We start from the raw sequence: 16,863 nt of genomic DNA, 5'->3' as shown, positions 1-16,863 counted from the left end.
CGCACACAATTTCCCTTGACCCATCTACTTACCATAATCACATTCCTCGCTATTCCACTTCTTCAACAAACTAGGCACACATTTCCCGGCAGCCCGGCTGCCCTCCAAAAGTTTCCTCCCAACGCAAATTTAAAGGGCGGTCGGCCGAGTATCACTCCTCGGGTCCGTGCGACGCTCCTCTGTCTGTCTTGGCGCGTGGCCAGGGACTGACGTCGCCTCCGTCTCTTGTCAAGGACTAATGTGTCTGCACCCCCTCCCCCCCCACCCCCACCCCCTGGGTGTTGTGTAATTAAATGGGCCCGTCTATAATGTCTGGTCGAGAGCCAGTATGACGTCCATGGAGGGCGTCCGCGACCCTTGACTTTCGCGAGCATTGTAGGGCTCTGACCCAGTCCCACCCGGATCAGGGAGAGCTAGCCAGCCAGCCGGCCGGACGGTTAAGCTAGTGTTGTCTGCTGGCGCTGGAAGGTCTGGGTCAGGCTGAGACAGACTGCATAATGGTTTCTGTGCTCAACAAAACGGCAGGAAGTCACACTTTTGTTTTGAGGTCAGCCCCAGCCAATCAGGAACTGTCAATCCTACGTCTTTTGCAGCACCGCGAGCCTGTCTGGTTTTTTATACCACGGCTTGTCGGAGAGGACGGGCAAACGAGGCTCAGCGCTTCCTCTTGGCACATAAACAAACCCTGTCGCTTTTCACTTACCTGATTTTTGTGTCGGGAAAAAATGGCTTCGTCAAATGCCAGCCTTGGCGGGGATTTTCTTAACAAGTGCATTGGAGGGATTCCAGGAAAGTGCAACTGTCAGTCAGTCAGTGTCTCCGAAAGGTCTTGCAGTTCATCCAACTGCCGGGCGAAAAAGCCCCAACTGCCTGTGTAAACAAATGCTCTGACAAAAGCTTTGCTCGGTGGCTGTTGGACGTCTGTTCTTGGGAGAGAACGACCTCGGCCCTGACGACTGCGTTTGCTAAACGGCCGTTGTGCGGGAGACCTGAGCTTTGTTGAGCCCAGTTGTAGGCCGGCGGCGCTGACTCAGGTCCCCAGTGTAAACCCTCACTCAGACGCAAACCCACACTCCCACACACACTCCCAGCAAGATTTCAAGTAAATCGCATAGGGGTATGACTGTTGTTCCTGTGCTGACTCCGTTTGGGGCTTTTGCTCGTTCCCAACCAAACAAAGTGAGCGAGTGTTGGGATGAATGGAGTTTAGGGGTATGACTCTACCATTAAGATCCTGTCAGAGCAGAGGTTGAGTGAGGATGGAGGGAAGGGGATGTAGCAGAGACCAGTGATAAAGGAGAGAGGGGGGACAGACAGCCAGGCACATGAAGGGCGTTTACATAATCGTCCTGCAGATCCATGCAAATTCATGCGATTCCCCCACAAAAACATCTGCAATGCAAGCACACTTAAGTATGCATGCGCAAAGGGGAAGGGCTGAGAGAGGGAGAGATGGAAGAAGGAGAAGGGAAATGAGGAAAATATAAATAAATTCAAGCCTGAACGACTGAGGTTATTTTTAGTCACACAACACAAACACACATTCAAGGACACTACACAAACACAACAACACTTTGCAGGTATCCAAGCTATGCACACCATCACACACAAACAACTAGTGCTTATATTATTTTATGCAAAGGTTTAACTAATGTATCTTTGAGATGTACGGCCTTTTATGCCTCAGAGATTTTAAACTGGGAATTTGAGAGACTGATGAGTGAGCTAAAGACTGGAGCGAGCGAAACCGTAAAACGAAAAAGTGCAAAATGTGAGAATTGACACCTTGAATCAATTGAGCTCGAATAGATTGGCCTCCGAACAGAGGCATGTTGATGCACACCATATTTATATCTATCTCTAGAGGCACAGTCACAGACATACGTAAGCTTTTGTAAGAGCGCAAACAAAACCTGGAAGCCTATACTTGAGTCTTTTGGTCATTGCTAGCTCATGAATCAAAGGAGGGCTCTTCAAACTGCGAGGTAAACGGTGACCATGAAGCGGTGAGGCACAAAGCTTAAACTGTTAAAGAGCGATATTCCGAGTGAAGGCTGGAAGGGCCCCGTTTACGACACCCTGTTCATTGTTAGCGTAAAGTGCTATGAGTTAGCGCTTGCTTTTAGGGAAGCCTATTAAAATGAAATCTGTGTGGTACAAAAAAACCGAAACATACACAGTCCAGGTTTCGCGACAGTTGAAAGTAATAAGACATATCTTTCCTTTTTTATTGTAGTGAAGTAAAAACTGAGCCGCTTGTGTTCTGCGATGCTAGCGAAGCACAGTGGTGAAATGAAAGAAAAAAAAAAAGTACTACTTTAAGTGCTTTTCCAGGTTAGACTGTTTACATCGAGTAGATGAAGCTCTGAAGCTCATGAACTAATGCTGAGTGAAATTAATCAACCTTTTCTCATAAAAGACTTCTCATTTCTGTTGTGATATAGCCTTCAGTTAGGGTTTCTTTTCCAACATTTGCTGTAATCTTCTAGTACAGCCGCTTGTTTCTCTATTGTCCTGGCCACACACACACATCATACCGGTGCATGCACAAGCCGATCGTGAGTCTCTTGGATACAGTTGTTACTCAACAAACATAGACACACACCCACTGACTCAATCACACACACACACGCTCATTCTCTCTATCTCACACACGAACACACACATACACGAACACCACATTGGCTTCTCTGTCTCCTATTTGTGTGGTCTCGACAGGGGAAAAGTAAGTTTGTGAGGTTCTTATCCAACGGTGAGGCTTGGTGAACTCGGGAAGTCCTGGAGCACCAAGGTTTAGGCCCAGTCGGGTTCACTAGGCAGAGAAGAACTTCACAGGAGAAACGGGATCCGACATACAACTTGATTCAATCCAAAAAGCCTTGAAGTCAAGTAAGGGAAGGCCAGAGATCCGGAAGGTTCCCTTTGATCCTGCAAAGGATTGGTCGGTAAAGATTGGTTGTTTTGGTGCCGGTCGGCTGTGAAACCGAATGCAAGCAGCCTACCTCACATCTGGGGAAAGGCATTGTTTTGGGGGGGGTTTGGCCCTGCAGGCAAAGCAGTATTTCTTTTTTCTCATTACCGGTAATTCACATTGTTTCATGTGGTGTGCGTATGTGTGCGTTTACATGTGTGTCCACATCGGTCCACTGCTTCAATCGTAGACTGGGGCATAATTGGACTCCTCTCCTGAATACGATGCCTGAGCATCAACAATGTACATAAAGGGGTTGCTGATCGAGCCAGACAGAATACCAAATTACTCACAAGAAGCTGCCTCTGAACAGAGTTCTTTTGGAGGACAGAGGGTGGGTGGGAGAGAGGGAGGGAGGGAGGGAAATCAGGCAGCAATCTGGGCCAATCGTGATTGCTGCCAGTTTGGAGACGTATCGGCGACCTGTTGCCAGAAATGTGTGTGGATGTGTACGTTAAAGTGTGTGCCTGCCCATCCGTACCCTCTTATGTATGTGTGTGTGTGTGTGTGTGCTTACATCACCCAATGTGATGGCCTCCAGATTGCTAGAGTGAACCGTAAAGTCTTCGCCGGTTGCGTAGCTTAATAATTGATGGCAGAAGCACCTTCTTCTGCATGTTGCTCTGCTTTCGCGACGGCCTAAAATATGCTAGGGTGTCTCCCCGCCTTCTTCAGTGAAGACCATTAGACCGAAATGTTCCTAGCGTGTTACTGTCATACCATCCAAAGACAGACACAAGCGTCTTTATTAGCATCTAGCAAGTCAACTGCTAACATCAAGCTTTTTGTCTGAGCGAAAGATCTTTCTGAACTAGAATCGTTTGTGTGCCACAAATGGGTTTTGTCCACACAAGGATGAGCTGAGCCTGTGAAACAATACGTTAGCTTTAGCATTAGCACGCCTGCCCCAGAAAAGGATGGCCCTCCACTCTGTGGGTGTATGTGAAGCCCTCTGTGACATGCTTGCGTATAAAAAGGGCTATACAAATACATTTGATTTGATTTGATTTGGTAGCCGAGGACATGGGTGTAAATCTGGGGATGAGGAAACGATAGCAATTAGCGATTCTCTGTCTGTCTCGCCCCGTGAATGTGTTGGGCGCCGGGCAGCTAGGCTTTAGCGATCGATTAGCCTACACGGTACCCTCTGGAGACTGCAAAGCGCTTTTCAATGCCCCCCCCCTCTCCCTACACACACACACACACCCCACACAGGCTCCCCCTAAACATACATACACACACCCTACTCCTTCTCCACCATAGCTCCTTTCCAGAAGAGAAACTGTGGTTGCTTTTAGCGAGGCCTGGGGTTTCAAAGAGAGGTGCTAATAGCGAGAGAAGTGCTCTGCTTCTGTGCTTCGCCAAGCATTGGACCACGAAACCACTTGGGTGACACACTTGCATCTCTATTGACAGCTGAGCGTTTGTGCCGTCGTCTCACCTGTCTCTAAGCTTGGGCTGGCAACAGTCGCACTGTAAATGTGAGATTTGACACACGGTTGCTGTGTTTAAAGTAATAATTTTCAGAGGGTGGGCTCAATATCTTTGAAAAGGTGTTGTTTCTCATGGCCGCATTAGACCTGGGCACTGCGATGTGTGTTGTTATTCAACCTACATCAATGCAACATGCAATGTCTGGAGTTTAGTGTTGCAACCAAATCTGGAGGATCAGGAAGCCATCCGATGAGCAAAGCGATCGATTCCAACCCGAAACGAGGTGCACTTCCTCTGGGCTTTAACCTCCAGTGCCATGGCCTCCTGTGGGCAGTGGGAAGGTCCCTCCACGTCCATCATTTGTTGTCCACCCATAACGAATGATAGAGTCACGACAACCCTCGCCTCGTCACTGTCTCCACCCTCATCTCTTTCTCTCTTTCTCTCTCTCTCTCTCTCGTCATATTCCCTTAGAAATGAGAAAGGGTGCGCTCTCTCTCTTTTTCAGTCTCTCTCTCTCTCTCTCTCTCTCTCTCTCTCTCTCTCTCTCTCTCTCTCTCTCTCTCTCTCTCTCTCTCTCTCTCTCTCTCTCTCTCTCTCTCTCTCTCTCTCTCTCTCTCTCTCTCTCTCTCTTCCCCCCTCCCCGAGTGACATCACCTGCCCTCTGAAAGAAAAAAAATACAAAGAATAAGTGCCAAGACAGAACCGTATGCTATTGTGCGAGAGAGAGATGAGCTCAGTTTTTTTTTCTTCTGAAAGAGCCCCCAGTATTCGGCGCGAGGAGCAACAATGGAGCCATTGTCGTGCAGGAGGACAGGGATAGCTGTTCCAGTCAGCGCAAAAACACGGGGAGATGGGCGTGGGGGGTGATTGAGAGACGGGGCCCCCGGAGCCAAGTGGGCGGGGACTTGGCGAGCGCCCCGGCATGGCGCTTACGGTGCCGGGTTACTCTGCGATTAGCAACCGCGGCTGTGGCTTTGGCTGCCGGCCTGCATTGGCGAAAGCGGCTCGTCTGCGACGCAGCCCGCTCCGTTGTTGACTGGGGCGACTAATCTCGTGTTCTTATTTCAGTCGGTGTAATAATAGGGGTGGAGGCTCGCGGGTCGTTTTACCGCGCCACTCGGAGCCGGGAGGGATGTTTGAGAGACGGGCAGTGCGCGTGGTGTTCTTTTTGCGGGCGCACGCTCTGCTCGCCGCCTCGTCTTTGGAAAAAGTCGAACGCCATCGCGGCAAAAGGGCTGTTTTTGTCCGGCTCGGATCTCCGAGCTTTCCGAGCACCTGTGGCTCAGAGGTGTCTTAGACAAACAGAACCGGGTGTTCTTTCCTGTTATAGACCTCTTCATCCCTCTCTGTCTCTTTCTCTCGAAGCAATCGTTCCTCGGTCGTCCTCTCCCTCCCCCTCTTTCTCACACATCTCTTATCTCTCCTCTGTCCCCTCCCTTCATCTCCATCTCTCACTCACTCCCTCCCTCTGATCTCTCTGTCTTCCCCCCTCTCTCCCTACCTCTGTTTCTCCGTCCATCTTCTTCTCCCTCTCTCTCTCTCTCTTTCTCTCTGTTTCCTTTTTATTCCTCCTCTTTTAATTAAACGTGTGGAACTACTCGGCAACGTATGACACGGTAGACATATCAATGAGGACTCGTTCCCTAGGCCTGGTGTGTGCACACAAGGATTAATGGCAATTTGACTGAAACAAAGAGACGTTCCCTGAAATATCGCCGGGTACCTACATAATTACGAGATGTTCTGATAAGCAAATAATGACAAGATCCTGCGATAGCACCCCAGACTAATTATGGGACGTGAAAAGCAGTTGATTGCAGTTGGCGGTGGGGGGGGGGGGGGGTGGGGTGGGGTGGGGGTGGATGTACACAGGCACTTCACCGTGGAAACCGGAGATGGCGTCCTATCTGTGTTCTAGTCTGATCCGGGGGGCGGTTTCAGTCTCATGTCTGGAAGATGTCTGTGATCACAGTGGGCTAACAGCGGGTGAGGGCGCTTCGACTGTGCAAAGGAAACCGATTTCTGCACCTGCGCACTAGGTATCCAACACGTGTGCTTCTGAATGCGTGACATTTGACCTAATCCACCGCTCTTCTCTCCTTCTCTCCCCCCCCCCCCCCCCGACAGAGTGCCAAACCATCCTGCGTGAAGACCCCCCCCTCCCCCCTTCTCCTACTCGTGGGGCCTCGGCGCTGTAGCCAGGTCAAAGCTCGCCTCTGGAGCCAAGATGGCCGCCGGCTCTCCCTCCTGCCTCTCTCTGCCGGCGCTGCTGCCAATCAGCACCTTGCTCCTGTCCTTGCTGCTGTGCGGTTCACATGCCTTATGTAAGTACATCCACTAACCTTTTCTACGTGTTCTGGTTTGTAGTTGTAATCATTTGTAAACCTTTTGTATTCATATATGTACTCATGTTGGTTTATGGTGAGTTGTTTGGCTCTTGGTCTGTGTGTCTATATATAATATTCAGGGGATTTGATGTGTTCGGTAGATGCACCGTCTTCGACTTAGCCTACTTGATTTGTTATCTAAGATTGGCCGGCTTTGTTTCCATATTGTTTTCCTCCCATCGGGTTGGGATCCTAATCTTGGATAAAAAATAAAAAAAATGAAAAAAAGGAACCCCGAGCTATGCGTGTAGAATATCTGCACCATAGCTGCTATCTATAGGGGTCTATCCTCCCCATCTCCTCACTTAGCACCAGTGGGAACACCGCGCCGGTTCTCCCTGGTCGGGATTTGTTCCGCTCCGTCTCTCCCCTAAGATGGGTTTAGAGACGCATTAGGACAACAAAACAAAGACGCGCGGCAGATAAATAAAAGAGCGAGGGATGGGGGGGGAGGGGGGGGGGGGGGAGAGGAAGAGGAGAGGCTTCCTCCGTTGAGTTTCTAAAGGCAGTCGATGGGCGTGCGCCTGAGAGAGAGAGAGAGAGAGAGAGAGAGAGAGAGAGAGAGAGAGACAGAGAGAGAGAGAGAGAGAGAGAGAGAGACAGAGAGAGAGAGAGAGAGTACTTACTGACAGTGAGCTAGTTTGAGCCTCACCTGTTTGAATTAGCCTGGTCTTTTTTCTCTCTCTGCTCCTCACGTCTGCGAGCTAAAGTGGAGCTTACGCCGATCGCTGATGTGTATCTCTCTACTAGACTCCTATCCTCATCTGTCTGTCCCCACCTTTATCTCTCTATCGGAGCATCACTCTTCCCCTCCCCTCCCCTCACCCCCTCCCCCTTTCTCCTCTCTGCCGTCTGTTTTCTGTCTCTCTTCCTGTTGGTTTCTTTCTATTTCTTCTTGTCTCTCTCCTTTTTTCTCTCTCTCTCCTTTCCCTCTCAGTAACTTTATCTAGATACACGCACACACACACACACACACACACACATCATGCACAGTAGCCACTGTGAAGAGCAGCCTTTGTATATGACCTTCCAAATAGACCACAGTGGTTTGCTTGGACACATACACACACACACACACACACACATGCTCACGCACACAAATGTAAGCACCTACGCACTCACACACCCATAGCCCATTCTCTGTCGTCCGCCCTAATTGCTAGTTCAGATTGAATCCAGCCAGCGGCTCATCTCCCGCAGATTGACAGAGCTCTCTGTCTGGGCTGTGTTTTGTGTTTGGTCTGCCCATGGTTTTTCTTTCCTCCCCTCCACCTCGTTTATAGCACTCTACCCTCCATTTATACCCGCCCTCCCTCGCGTCCCCCCTCCATCTCTGTTTGATTCTGTGCACCTGTCTGCTTTTGCTGAGCGCCAAAGACACACAAGCTTCTGGACTCGCGCGCCCGCGCGCACGTGCGCACACACAGTCATGCACGCGCGGCCCAGGGGTGCTGTCGTCCAATTAAATTCTCTCCCACCTGATCTTGAGGGGACAAAGAACCTCATATTAGTCTACCCTCTTTCTCCCTCGCTCCATCAACACCTTTCTGCAGACCCTCGCACATACGCAAACGCGCGCGCACGCGCGCACACGCGCAGCAAGTGGATGTCACCTCTTCGGAGAGGGCTTTTGCTAAAAGCATGATGTCATTCTCCCTCCTCCCTCTTTCTCCCTCCCTCCCTCCCTCCCTCTCGCTCGCTCTCTCCTCCTTTCACTCTCATAAATCACAAGGAGGAGGAGACATTTTTAATCAAAAAAGGAAAAAGAGTGTTGAATAAATCCAGCCACTCCGCAGTAATAAAGCCTCCCTTTGCATTGTGTGTGTTTGTGAGTGAGTGTGTGCATGTGTTTGTGTGAAACGGGAGACCCCCTACGGGCGGGACTGTTGTTGTACTGTTGTGAGCATGGCAGCCTTTTATTTGCCTGTGTATTGCTCTCGAAAGTCCTGCATTGTAATCTGTGGGGAATTTTAGGGAGTTGACCTTAAAACCCATTTGTCTCCAATCCATGGATAACACCTGGGGTCCTTCTCTACCACCTAGACAAAATTTGTGTCTGACTTGCTTCTCGCAAAGTTATTGTTTCTTCCAGTTTTTATTCTTCCGTGAGAATGTCATTGTTTTCTGTCGTGTCTTTTATTTTATTTTCCAGTCTAAGGATTTTTTTCTCGGTGTTGCCTTTAGGCTTAGATATTGATAACAGTGGGCATTGTAAATCCTTCTGCTAAACGACATGTAAAAATGTCTGTACAACACTATTTGATTTGATTTCCAGATGGAGATGAACAGAATGGGCTTGTCAGAACCGAGAACCGTCTCAGAGATGGGTCAATCTGACCACGCTTGACCACAACTCTCCTTCAGACAGATAACAAATGCCGCTGGCATTTAGTAGCTGCTGTTGGTCATCGCGCGCGTGTGTGTGTGTACGGTGGAACTCGAAACTGTGGGAATAAGGAGAACTAACGCTGGCCTCTTTAGAGAGGAAGTAGGCTGCCCCTTTGGGACTGCGCTCTCACCCCATAGCAAGAACAGATCCGATGAAAACAAACACACAGACACACAACCACACACACTCTTCCCAACCCTGTCCATTCAGCAGGGTGTGTCGGTCTGCCTGACCACAGCATCCAAGGCCCTGCATTATGCTCCCGTCGCCAGCAGACACCGCAAGACAACAGTGCCCGGAATAGCCCCGCCAAAACACCGGCTCCGCAAATCCCATTTGTTCCTCTGCCACCTCCTCAGACTCACACAGCGATAAAATTGAATCCGTACATAAATATAGGGAAAAGCGCCATGTTATTCCTCCAAGCCCGCCACTGAGTGACCAAATAAGGTTTTGTTTTGTTTCTCGTTTTTTTTCTTTATGGGGGGTGCATATTGGCGATGTGCACATTACTCCTCCCATCAAGGTTGTGTTCTTGGAATACGTAAGGACAATGAGGTGCGATCTTTATTTGTATGATTATTTATGCACTTTACTTTCCAATGCAATTTTCTAAAAAGTTGCCGGCCTGTCTTTGTCTTAGCCGGGACCACTAATTGTAATTGACGTGAGCCTAGAGTGATGGGGGAGCAATTTCAATAATTTATTTTCCCTTTGAAGCTGCCAAATAAAAAAAAATCTGGCCCCTCAGGGAGAAAGACTATTTCTCCCATTCAATCCTTCTCCCTCCCTTTCAATTGAGTTGAATTCTATTTGAGATAGACCACCCTTTGAAAAACTCCACACATCACTTTAGCCGATTTAGCATCAATATTTAGCAGCAATGCCCCTCATAATTTGATCCTCAATTCAGGATTTTTAATTTGAATTGGAAATGTATTTTGATCATTCACCCAGGGCACTAAACAGGACCAATCCTTTGCCCCACACCCTTAACTTCATTACATGATAGGGACCCAATCTGTTTGGCATGATACACTTGTTCTTTTTACTACTTATTTTTAAGCTGCGGTTTTAGTAGCAACCGACAGATGTCTCCACAGTGTCCTCACCTTTTGCTTTTATTTCCATAATCAGCTAACGTCCATAAAGTCAAATAATATGACAAGATTTATAGACAAGGCCTTTGATTTTGTATTGGACCAAGCGACCTGGGTTTATTCAACTGGCATTAATCTTAATAAACTGGTGAATGCAAATCCTCTTAGAGTAATGTGGATAGAGGGTTTCTGTTTCTGTGCCAACTATATCTGTTATCAGCAAAAGCCGTAAGCATCTTTATTGAAATTCAGTATTGTTTACCATATTGTTTACCATAGCAGAGATTGTTGCGATCCGAGCGTGTATGTAGCATTAAATGACTTTCTTGTCCTATTAACACCAAGCCTTTTTTTATTTGATTTGACCAAGTGCTGACATCCATAATGTTTTTGTTGCTATGGGATAACACAGTCCAATAGTTTGAGCATAGCCATTTGAGTCAAGTTTGACAGAACAATACAAGTGATGGAAGTGTGTGCCCCTTGCTGTTTTTCGGGATAAATGAATTCACCTCAGCAGCAAGGTGTCCTTTGAAATTGTAATTGTGTCCAACACTTTGATGAGGGCTCCCTCTAAATTCACATCTTCAAAGGTTTTGAATCGTGACTTTGGAAAGGGAAAAATGCCTGCTATGTTACCTATATATAGTGTAAAAGCCAATTGTACAATACGTTTTCCAAATCAAGAAATATGGTGGTGAAATGCTTGTTGTAGCTTTAGGTTATTCAGTTCCATAGCATGGTTGAGTGTGAAACCAGATGGAGTGATATAGATAACCCCTTATTTCATTGCAGTACTCCGTGAATAGATCAAGGGCCCTTACCATCATCTCCTCTCCGACTGAAGCATTTTGTGGCACTCCAAATGTAGCAGTTACACGTAAGATTTGGCCAGAGACCATTTTGGGTTCCTACCAATTGCAGGTGTTTTAATTTCAGTTTTATGTAGTCAACAAGTGTCAATTGCCCTAAGAGACAGTGAACTGTAGAAAATTGGTCCCATTTCGCAACTCCTTGGTGTCCCCCAGCTATTCAGATATTGGCCGGGCTCTTAAACTTAATTTCCTTTGGCCTTCTTGAAATCGAGTTGATTTATTGCCAACAGATTATAGCATAACATGACGTTTTTTTCCCCCCTCCATCTGTATTCAAAACAATGGTCTCAATGGGACCAATTCGACACTATGAGAAGACATCCCTGAATTCATCTCCTTGACAACCGTGTGCTTGGAATAGTCTGCACGGGAGCATTAGGGCTTTATAGCTTAAACCGGCTTCCTCCAGTCCTGCCCAGGGCTTTTGAGGGACGGTGAGGTCCATTTCCAGTTTATAGAAATTACAAACTTTATTTCACTGCAAATGGAAGAGGAGAAAAAAACGTTTTTCAAAGAAACATAATCAGAATAGTGTTCAATCGCAAGTGGTTCCAAACCAGGAATTTGACTTTGGTGGGCAGGTGCATACAGTAAACATAATAAACAAGATAAAATGTAGAACATGCATGCAGAAATGATGCTTGCACTGTATGGGCCTCCCGAGATTCCGTAGCACTGAGCCGTTCGTCGGGGAGTGAGATGACCCAGGAGATGACCCTGGATTTGACGATGCACATCAGCATCGCTTTGCGAATTGACTGCATCAAAGATGATTTGGCCCACCACCTGGCCCAGAGAGTGGCTCTCCAATTAACCTCCCTTCCCAGTCCTTAATTGAAAAAGCAATTGTTTCATTACCTCGTTAGCTTTCTAGAGCAAGGTAAGAATTATGTCTCGTGGAGGACTGGATAAATTAGCCCTCCGGAGGTTTACCAGGGCTTGGATTATTACGGACTGGACGATTGTTTATCGACGTAGTTCTGTTGAAGCTTTCTTTTTTTCCGGTTTGAAACCAGAAACTAACATTGGACGAGCCAGTAAGGACCATGGTGATTGGAGTACCAGAGGGCCATCTTCCTGCATACTGAAGTGACTTGATAGGTCAACCCTCCACGGATAATGCCCGCTCCTTGGGATGTTGAACTAGAGGGAGTCTCGAAAGGGAGGGAGTCTTCCGCCTGGAGCACAACCAGACCGCCATGCTTTCATCCATCTGTCAAAACCCCTCCAACTGACATCCCACTGAATTTCTTTCTCTCTCTCTCTCTCTCTCTCTCTCTCTCTCTGGCTTTGTCTCTCTCTCTCTCTCTCTCTCTGTCTCTCTCAGGCTTTGGTTCTCTCTCTCTCTCTCTCTCTCTCTCTCTCTCTCTCTCTCTCTCTCTCTCTCTATGTTTCTCTCTATTTCTCTCTCTCTCTCCCCTTTCCTCTCAATCCCCATTCAAGTCCTCACAGCAGTCCATTAGCCCTAGCCAGGAGCAAAGCTATGCAAGTGATGGCCGAGAGGACACAGGCTAGTTACCATAGCGATGGAAGCCTCTGAGAATCGGGGCCTGATGGATGGGGCCCGGTTTTGTGGACCTGGAGGGTGTTGCTGGGCGTGTTTGAAGTTGAGGGAGGCGGGGGGGGTATGGAGGGGTGAGTGGCGAGGGGATGCCAATCTTGGCCCGCCTCAGTCCAGACATGGGGGGCCCCTGTTACAAGTAGCCACAGGCATGCTGGCGTTAGTGCCACGAACCGCCCACCCGCCGTAGATTTGTGATTAACACCACCTAGGGCCTCGTTCCGTCTCTCGCCATCGCTCCACTTACGGACTCAATATGCCACCTTCAGGAAGTGGGAAAAGATTGCGTTTCAACCTGCATTGGAGGTCAACAAGGTCTGGAGAAACATGACTCTGTGTGCTCAATTACACTGTTAGACTAACAGTCCCATTCCGATTGGTGAAAAGAAAATGTCATGCCTCCAACCTTACAACCACCGTAGAGTAGGCTAAGCTAACTGCCCTGTGAGATAGGCCAATAGTCGCTAGCTCCTCAAATGGGGTCCAAATGTTCCTTTCACCCTCGAATAGGCTTTTTTTCTCTGCTGTCGCAGGTGTCTATATTCGACTAGATGGATGCCAAGTGGTTTTCCTCTCAGCCCCCACTTTTCTCAAATGACTGAATGGGTTTATGAGAGGCCATTTTGTCCTCCACTTTTCTCATTCCCGCCATAATAGCTCCTATTTATGTTGTGGGCTTCAATGTTCGCCGACATTAGTCACAGATCCGTCTTCAGGTCTCGCAAAGTACACTGGTGAACGCACAGGACTGTAAATGGAAACCGACATAGCAACAACCCCGTGCCGCGGTAGGCTGTTTGAACGAGGCTGTGTCATTTCTCTTATCGGCGACGAGCAGAGTTAGCGGTCAGTAGCGGGATGCTACATTAGCAAAACAAGTAGATGCTTACACAGTGTGAGTTAGCTTCCCCCCGCCGGCCGCTGTGTTTGCTCGGTAACGCTCCATTCTACCGTCCTGTGAAGATAGCGGCTCCCCCATCTCATGCTATTCCTGCCTTACCCGACTCCTGCTAGGCAGATAAACCTGGTCGCCTGTGCTTATCTGCGCTGAGTTGGAACCTTTTCTCCATTTGAAAGAAGATGGGAATAGAATGCGATACTGGGGGGACAGTTATAAGGCTGCAGGGACAATGTCCTTTCAATGTCATCGAGAGTGAACAGCTGAACTCCATTCTTCAAGTTTACTGTATTAAGAAAATTGCGAGGAATTTGGAGAGAAAAATGTGACTGTGGTATCATTGTCTGTTTGTTTAGTTTTTTCGAGCCACAGATTTGCTCAGCGCGTGCAGAGGTGGCATGGCAGCTCTTTCCGATTGCGTGCAAAGCTCAGCCGAGATGATGCCATTCAGGATGTTGTTCGAAAATAGAAAGCCATTTCTTTTCAATAGACACACGGTATTCACAATCGTGCATTTAGCATCGCGCGTGACGGCCAGGTTCAGCTGACGAAGTGAGGGTGACACTCAACAATAACCACCAGTCGAGGCCCCTGAGCCAAGTGGCAGCTGAAAATTGCAAAACGTTAATTATGCCGACGGCGCTTTTCACGCAGCGCCCGTGCACACGTACAGCACGCGCACGTGGAAAAGGACCTCGTCATCGGCGTGCTCCTCATATTCCTAATCAAGCTCAGACACACACTCGCACAACACTTTCCACTCCAATGCCTCTCATGCCTCCGTCAGATTTTTGGTTTCTCAGCAGGGGTAAAACACAGCCCTGGGCTGTGTGTGATGCCGGTGTTAGATGTTTGCCGCTGCACTGCTTACACGCCGGGCACAGACGGCTTTACCACCTTCTCCCCTCTCCCCCCTTTACTCCCTCTCTCTCTCTCTCTCTCTCGCCCGCTCTCCAGTCCCTCCCTCTCTTGCTCTTTGGTTCCACCTCTCGGATTATCTGCTCGTCCGTTTGTATCCCGTCAGTGTCTCTCTCTCTCTCGCTTCACGGTCTCTCTTCATTTCCTCACATAGTGGCTCCATCCTCCATCACCCTCTCTCTCTCTCTCTCTCGTCGGTTGAAGAGACCAGCGCTCCAGGTTTAACCCGGGAGGCGCGGTCGTGCCACTCTCGCTTTCGAACGTCTACAGCTTGTGTGAGCCCTTCTAAAGGGGTGTGTGTGTGTGTGCCAGCGGGGTCAAACGCTGTGGGGTGGTCGGTGTCCTGGGTTTCCAACCCCCTCCCCCTTCCTCTCGCCGTGGGACCTGTTCACCTCTGTCTGGTTCTCCGCATACACTGTTGGTGTCATGGAAGACATGTCAAACAGGACAGCAGGTCCTTTGTCGATTAGGTATCGTTAAACTAGAGTGCACGTCACATCAAGGATCGGGGTTTTTTTTCCCCACGGAACACATGACCTCCTCCTTGGCATGGTTTTCGGAACGTTTTGAGATCCGGGTTGTCACCGACGCAATTGCGCAGCGAGCGCACGCAAGCGCACACATCGTGCAAACGTGGCACGGTTGCGTGCGAGCGTAACACGCGGCACGCGGCACGTGCGTGCACACTCGCCACACGCACACGGATACACGTAGGATATGTACGTGGAGAAACCTCGGGGGCGGGGGTTCCGGGGATGTGGTAAACCCAGGAGACGAGTCTCGCAACGGCTCCGGGAGATCAAAGACACACGCGGCCCCACTCGAGTCTGTGCATCGATCGGGCTCGTTGAGACTCGCAAACACGTGTGTGACGTGTAAGATATAGATTCTGTTTTTTTTTTTTTCATCCTCGCTCGTGAAAAAGATTTCACCCGATACAATATTATTTTCTCTTGCGGTAAAGTGAACTTTCCGTGGAATGCCTCGTGTATCCCCAGGCTCCATCTCACTCCAACTAACTTCTTCCCCCCGCCCCCCCCGCCCCCCCCCCCCCCCCCATTCCTGCTTCTTCACTCTATCTCTCTATCAGGCGTGTCCCTAATCAATGCAGGATGTCTCCTTCATGTGTGTTTATCACAGCCCAGAGAGAGGGCTCAGCTCGCTGCCTCTTAATTATTCATCTGATGTTCCAGCCTTGGCTGTTTGATCATACCCACGTAACGTGGCACGCCGGCCGTTAACAAGTCTCCCCCGAGACGGCGGACGCCGGCTCTCCACCCGGCTCGCTCGCGTGTCGAGATTGACCCCCGCCCCAGCCCTCCGGCCCCCAGCACCCTCCCCGTGACAGAACGAGCCCCTCCTCCCCTCGCTAGCCCCATCGGGCGCAGGAGCAGTACAAGACAGGGAGAGTTGCAAAAAACAACGTTCGCTCCGCGTTTGGACGTTCCTCACTCGATCTGTCGAGTCACGATGACGTGTGTTGACGTTTTTCTTGGAAGGAAAGAAAAAAACAAGGACCCGGGGAGCCAGTTGCGTCCACCCGATTGGTTCCGTGGCTTCCTTATCTACCCGGGTCGCTCCCCACCTGTTTGAGATGCCAAAGCAAGCATCCTTCTTTCCGGACGTGCGCGTCCGTCATCGCCCCTCTCCCTCCGTCTCCTCTCCTTCCCTTTATCCCTCCATCACTCCTCTCTCTCTCTGTCTCTCTCTCTGTCTCTCTCTCTCTCTGTCTCTCTCTGTCTCTCTCTCTCTCTCTCTCTCTCTCTCTCTGTCTTTCTTTCTCTCTCTCTCTCTCTGTCTCTCTCTCTCCGTCTGTCTCTGTTCCTCCGTCCCATCCCTCTGTCTCTCCAACGGGCCGTTTGCGCACATCTGGTGCAGGCAGCCGGGCGAGCGACGTGTGTGGGTTTGAGGATTTTGCTCAACGAGGGCGTGTGTGTGTGTGTGTCTGTCTGTGTGTGTGTGAGTGAACGGAGGGTTACAGGAGGGGCATAAAGCCATAGACAGAGACTGGGGGGCTCTTTATTATTCATTGCTCCATTAAATAATTCATGTCGGCGTCAGCGTGTCAGGCTGTGCATTGTCTGTAGTGTAATTACCCCGAGGTGTTGATACACGATGGACACTTCCCCGGCTCATATAGACTTCTCTGCAGTCCACCGCCTCTCTCTCTCTCTCTCTCTCTCTCTCTCTCTCTCTCTCTCTCTCTCTCTCTCTCTCTCTCTCTCTCTCTCTCTCTCTCTCTCTCTCTCTCTCTCTCTCTCTCTCTCTCTCTCTCTCTCTCTCTCTCTCTCTCTCTCTCTCTCTCTCTCTCTCTCTCTCTCTCTCTC

General features: G+C 49.3%; 1 protein-coding gene across 1 annotated transcript in view; it reads left to right on the top strand.

Annotated features, from left to right (window-relative positions):
- Positions 1-16,863, top strand: part of ptprsa (protein tyrosine phosphatase receptor type Sa) — a 144,078-nt gene that overhangs the window by 28,005 nt on the left and 99,210 nt on the right. The window contains exon 2 of the mRNA XM_084675492.1: positions 6,536-6,732. Within this exon, the coding sequence (XP_084531618.1) occupies positions 6,636-6,732 (97 nt within the window). The 5' untranslated portion in view covers positions 6,536-6,635. The remainder of the gene's footprint in view (positions 1-6,535; positions 6,733-16,863) is intronic.

Source organism: Hypomesus nipponensis, chromosome 16 (genome assembly GCF_054491055.1).
Source record: "Hypomesus nipponensis isolate SF chromosome 16, ASM5449105v1, whole genome shotgun sequence".
NCBI lineage: Eukaryota > Metazoa > Chordata > Actinopteri > Osmeriformes > Osmeridae > Hypomesus > Hypomesus nipponensis.
This window is presented reverse-complemented; position numbering and strand designations above follow the sequence as displayed.